This window comes from Opisthorchis viverrini, assembly GCF_000715545.1.
Source record: "Opisthorchis viverrini unplaced genomic scaffold opera_v5_113, whole genome shotgun sequence".
NCBI classification, from domain to species: Eukaryota; Metazoa; Platyhelminthes; class Trematoda; order Opisthorchiida; family Opisthorchiidae; genus Opisthorchis; species Opisthorchis viverrini.
In genome coordinates, this window is record NW_008751767.1 from 799948 (window position 1) to 806412 (window position 6465).

The 6465-nt window shown below is 44.6% G+C and overlaps 2 protein-coding genes across 2 annotated transcripts in view; one reads left to right on the forward strand and one right to left on the reverse strand.

The window, feature by feature from the left end:
• Positions 1-1703, reverse strand: part of T265_05726 (hypothetical protein) — a gene marked incomplete at both ends in the record, with an annotated part of 7910 nt that extends 6207 nt beyond the window's left edge. The window contains one exon of the mRNA XM_009170799.1: positions 1636-1703. Coding sequence (XP_009169063.1) covers positions 1636-1703 — 68 coding nt within the window. The remainder of the gene's footprint in view (positions 1-1635) is intronic.
• T265_05725 (hypothetical protein) overlaps positions 1-6465 on the forward strand; it is a gene marked incomplete at both ends in the record, with an annotated part of 39371 nt that overhangs the window by 15703 nt on the left and 17203 nt on the right. The window lies entirely within an intron of this gene.

A 6465-nucleotide genomic window follows, 5' to 3' on the forward strand; every position in this document is an offset into this window, starting at 1 on the left:
AGCGAACAAGCCAACAACCATCTACGCTACCTGAGCTACCGACATTCTCCTCTATAGCAGTTGATTGTGCTGGATGGTTTCCGCGACCGAAGTACCTGTAATACCAGTGAAAGGAAGAAGGCCATCGCAGCGGAGTCATTTACTAGAAAATGCCAACTGAACAGTTACGGACTATTGGACAGGCAAGCAAAACTCTCATATGCAACTTGTTTACCATCTTCTCCTGAACGCGTCTTCTTGAACTTTCCTGGATATTCATTGACTCCAATCATTCATCGCTCGAATCCAAGCAAATGCTACAAAGCGACCCCACCAACTCCGCAACAGAGCTCCCCTTTTCAAGAGACACAAAGCAAAATTCCACGAACAACACATACTACTCGCGTGCCCCCCCATCAGTAGTATCAACGTTACACCAGTAGATCGTAGCACCAATTTGCTTTGGTTATTCTTGGCCACATCAGTTGATTATTCCTCACGTTAGTGATGCAGCTTTGGTGATTTAGGTAATATCATTGTCTCTTGGCCTTCACATAGTCCGAGGTTCGCCAAGTTTTCACATCAACGCCATCGCGGCCACATTTCCAAACCGTCCTTCCACACACCAGAAGCTGATTGGTTCTTAAATCAGAGTTTGAAATCTTTCGTTAACCACTGTTGTACCCTACGTTGTTTCCAGCATCTCGCCTTCGTACGTTCCAAAAAGTGTCAAATCAACAACCGCGCTTTTTGCGGTTCGAATAAATTCGTATGCTAATGTCCAACATTACGTAATCTAACCTTGAAAGAATCATCGTTGGTGATTCCGCCTTGAACAAGTGAAATCACTGGTCGTATCAAGAGAAACTGCCGTGAACGATGGCATGGTGCATGGCGAGAACCAGATATAGAACGCTGACACAGGCGTGAACAGGATTATCGATCGATCAACGCCGCTTATTCGGCCCGCGTGCGCGGTAGGTAGACACCATCATAAATCACAGTAACCAGTGTGAGTAAAACAGAACGATGGCGTCGCTTGTCTCCCCTCAGCCGTGAAACTGCATCAGGTCAGTCATTAATTGCTTGACTGGTTTGAAGACTGGTCTGCTAGGTTAAAAAGCCGGAGAACTTTCTGATGTTATGTCAACATGGAAAACAACCGTCTAGCTACTAGAAGTTAGGTCATTCGGAACTGGGATTGGTTCTTGGAGCTGTGTTGCTGAACAGAAACGTTCTGTTGTGTTTTCCCAGACACGTTGCAGTTTATCTTTAAAGTCTTCGTCATCCCTATTTGCTGTTACAGACTGGAAACCGAGGGGAGGTGTATGGAGTTTACAGAGAGACATAGATTGATAGTTCAGTTTCGTTTGAAACCCGGAGAACCGAGTTTTGTTTGTTAAATTATTGATTCGCCATTGACTTCTCTCTGCTATGTCCTCTATGAAGTGCCGCCCATATGAGCGCAACACACTACTCGTAAGGTTGCTGAAAACACTTGGGCAGCTTACGACCGGTTCCTCCCTTCTTGGGGCTCATCGGGTACGCGCAATGCCCGAGGTTTCCGTCAAACTCGGGTTCTACTTGAACCCAAATTATACGAAATTAGCAAAATACACTCATTTGCAAGCAAATTTGACTTTGCGAGAAACTCACCTGGAACGCAGGTAAACCTCTCGTTTGTGATGTTTCCAAGCAACTGGATGTGCTGCGGGCTGCCTCATGTTTCAGTTGGTACGATGTTCAAGATATCGAGATAAATTTATAGACGTAATACAGTTCACATAAGGTTGCTGGAAATTCTTCGACAGCCCACGACGTGTTTCGCCATTCCAACTTGGGCTCATCTGGAAGTCTCCGAGTTTCCGTCAACATTTTGTTCTACTTGAAACCAAACTAATTTTGACAAACACACTCGTTTCAAATCGTTTTTTTTTTCAGGGAAACCCAACTGAATCACTCATTTATGATGTTTTTCTTCAGTTGAGTCTCCTATGGGTACTCAACTGGGTGTATGTTGCGAACTCCCGCCTGTTCTTGCTTAGTTCTCCAGTCACAGGACAGCGCGAGGTCAAACTGGTGAAGAGGATTATGTAATTGGCGTCTGACTGCATTTCACTACAGTGCATGACGTGTGAAGTATTCGACTAAGGTAGAACTTGCAGCGCAACTCAAAATCCATTCAGCTACCTGTCTGAAAAAAAGGCATGAAAGCGAGGTAGTCCCGACAAAAAAACAGTTGGACATAACCCCAAGTTCGATGGATCTTCGGCTTTAATTGGTGCACTTTTAATAGCCAGCATGAACGTCACAAGGGCTTGTCATTGTCATCCTAACAATACTACTAATATTAGTAGTCGGATAGCACGAACGGTCAAAATGGACTGTCTTGTCATCCTAACACCGTGACGAGAAGGTACACTTATTGTAGAAGTCCTTCCATCACAATCCAGGCGCCAGTCGAGCCAATAGACTGCACAAGATATGTTACAGTACCGTTTCCCTATTTCGTTCTCTCAGACCAATTCTCATCTCATTTTTGTGGTAAATCTACCCTAATCTCGGTTGGACAACCCCAGAAAACCCCGTCTGTCTGTCTGTGCAATTCTCGTTTCTCACTGTTCACATGACCAGATCAGTAAATTCCCCAGGATGAATTGAATTGTCCGAAGCATTCTATCGACCGGCCGTTCACGTGACCCGAACAGTTGACATCGTGCCTTCTGGCCCCATCAGTATTCAGTCACTTTGATTTGTAAAAATGTCCATTGCCTTTTTTTGGCTTCAACTAACTTGATGAACCAAATTTTTAGGCAAATTTTTCACCAGAGTTTCTTCCCTGTCATAATGTTTCACGTGCAGTTCCTGTGTAGCTCCCGGACTGCATTTTATTCCTGTGTGACCGATCTATTGTGCCTCGCATCTTCTCGACCAATACAACTAATGGTTCGTTGGCAAACTCATCAACTGTCGATTAGACCGTACGCGATTTATTCGCTATGATTGACGCCTGATATAATTGATATGCCATGGTAAGATAGATTGAATAAGAAACAAAACCTCATTCTGTGCTTCTACCCCGATAGCTTGTGGACAGTTCGACACCACCCATGCTTACCCCCACGTCGTTTTACCATATTCTTTTCTAAACTAGGTGAAACTCATCACGTCAGCATGAAAATGGTTACTCAGGTGAACGGCGTGTGCCGATTACTTTGTGGCAGTTCTCTCTTTCGGGCTTATTCTTATCCATTCGGACATCTCTTCTTCCCTCCTACTTGGACTGGAATACCGACCCCCCAAAAACAACCTTGGGTTTGGATGAATTCGAATGGGTGTGGTTAGGCAAGTAGTTTCGTCACCGAAAGTGTACATTCAATTAGATTTCTCTCTCTTGCCCCCAAGTGATAATCCGTCTATCGTGATGATGGGCGGTTTGTCGGATTCTGTTGGTGACAATCGTCGGGCAGTAGTCGAGCAACGCCTTGTGAGGTGTACCACACCGGGTCATCCTGTATATCAGGTGGAACAATGCACTGAGTGGGTGAGGAGAGTAGGAGAGATGAAAGGCCGAGATGGTTTGTCCTGTAACCAGAAGAGGCCAAACCAACCGCGGACTATCTATCTAATTCGATCTCTGGCTATTTGTCGGAACAGAGGGGTGTTCGATACACACCTGAAATGGCAGCTAAATTAGTTCTGGTTGCGATGCTCAGCGCATGTTACCTTGGTAATCGCGCGCGCGCGCGCACGCGCGCGCAAACTCCACTTGGCACACCCTTCGTGCCAGTTAAACAGACACGCCCATGTATCAGCAGAGGGGACACAATGAACTGCCCGGTAGTTTGAATGGTTGAAATATTATCTATTCCTTGCAGTCATTAGTCGGGTGAAAATTCGTCGACTAAGGGATACGAAAGAAGAAAATTGCTTCACATGATCGTTCAGTCGTCTTTTTCTCATTCGTTCCCGTATACATATACATATACATATACATATACGTTCAAACAAACTCGTCGAGTAGTAATTCACCGAGTAGTCTTGCTGAGTGGAATTCTGTTAACCGACAGGGGAAAACAACGATTTATGCTCATTACAGTACTTGTTTCGTCCTTCTTGTGGATCATCAGGTAAACGATTTGTATTCATAAACGAGAGATTCAGCTCGGTTTCAGATGAATCGATTTGCAGATGATTGTATGTGTTGGGTTGTATGTTGGGTTGACCGACACTCGAGGACTGCGCCTACCTGATGAGCCCAAAGTGGAAGGGCAAAATCGGTCGTGGGCTGTCGAAGAAGTTTCAGCAACCTTGTGAGTAGTGTATTACGTCTATACATGTATCACGACATCTCGAACATCGTATCAACTGACACATTGGTGGCCTGCTACAGCACATTCAGTTGCTTGAAAACATCATGAATGAGAGATTCAGCTGCGTTCAAAATTCGTTTGCAAATGGGTGTACTTCGCTAGGCATTTATGCTTTTTTCCCGTCAAGAACTATCGGTATTTTCCAATCGATACCCCGGAAACCTTCGTCAGCTAACTGACAAGACATCTCACGCTGAGAACTGGACAACTTTTGAACTGTGTCGGTGGGAAGGCGAAAAAGGCTGAAGCAAGCTGAATCCGCTTAGAAGAATAGCTGAAATTCACAGCAGCCTGCTTGTTTTGCAACGTGCAACAACAGTCAGTTCCATTTCAGTTTCAGTTTCAAAAGAGTCCTCGGTCTGAGAAAGGAGAACTAGATTCTGTGCTTTGTTGTTCAGCTTTCACACCACATGTCCAAGAACGGCCTAGATTGTGTTTTATAAGTAAACTATTCCTTATAATTGCTTGTAATAGGTTGATAGTATGACCAGATTTGAGAGTTTTCGATGGAGAGTTGGTTTTGTAAGTGAAGCCTGGGCTAGTTCACGGTGTTGTGAATTTCAAAACAACATCTATGATGCGATCATAAAAGTCAATGCAGCAGCTCATCAGGACACACGGTTCTAGAACTTTCCAAGAGGAGATCCAGCATGGTTCAATCAATCGTTCGACTCTGCAACTGGAAGTGTTGCAGTAAAGTTACTGAAATGGCAAATGTTCAATAGGAATCACGACTGTCAGGGACGATCACCGCCTGGCTACGTCTGAGACCTGTGCATGCCGCCAAATGAGTGTGATTGGATCCATAGTCCTTCGTAAAAGTTGCCTTGATTTATCACCAAGCCATCAGCATCATCATCATAACCATCATCATCATCATCATCATCATCATCAACATCGTCATCATCATCATCATCATCATCATCAACATCGTCATCATCATCATCATCATCATCATCAACATCGTCATCATCATCATCATCATCATCATCAACATCGTCATCATCATCATCATCATCATCATCAACATCGTCATCATCATCATCATCATCATCATCAACATCGTCATCATCATCATCATCATCATCATCAACATCGTCATCATCATCATCATCATCATCATCAACATCGTCATCATCATCATCATCATCATCATCACCGTTTCCTGAACTCGCGGACAATCAAAAGCAAGTCTCTTGAGTTGTTTCTTCCAAAGGTGTCTCCAACAATCTAATTATCAGTGAAAATGTAGTTCTGTTGTGCCCAGTGAATACATGCATTTGGTTATTCACAAGCAAGCGGCACGAAGAGATACTACTTATAAGGTTGCTGGAATCCTTTCCACGGAATTCGGTTGAATTTTCGGTGTACAAGTGAACGGGGGTGTTTTGCATAGCCAGACATGCATTTAGCTTAGGTTTCGTTGCGCATGTTATGATATGTCATCGTTTCCGGCTAGATCCTATTGATATCGGTCGGTTTCTATCACACATTACTGCTCGCAACATTTGCACATCCATGCTATTCATCTGCTCCCAAGATTTCAACCATTTTTGTGCATCTCACCTGTTCAAACCAGGTAACTCCCGGCTTAACTGCCGCACGCTTCGGGATACCTCGATAGAGTTCGATGGTTCAGGCTCAAACTAACTAACCAGAAGACCTACGGTTGGAACCCAACCTCATCATCTTGACTGCTTCTGTCTAGGCTTAAGCAACCTGGCAGTACCCCAAATTTCGTGCTCCCTTCGGGTGGCTTGGCAGCTATGCATCGAAGACGCGTTGCGGCGTCCACGTGACTGCTCCCGGCGTAACTGCCGTATTCTTCGGGATAGCTCGATAAAGTTCGACGGTTAAGGCTCAAACTCACCAACTGGAAGGTCCGTGGTTCGAACCCATCCGCGACATCTTGGCTGCTTCTGTCTAAAATTGGGCAACCTGGCAGTATCCCAAATTTCGTGCTTCCTTCAGTTGGCTTGGCAGCTATGCATCTGCAGTGGTCTGGCTACCCAATAAGTTAGTTTACCAGGAGTGTGTGGCAAAGAAATAAAAATGATTACGCTAGGTTGGGTATACAAAAATAAAGAGACCAGATGGAACAGACTCACTAACA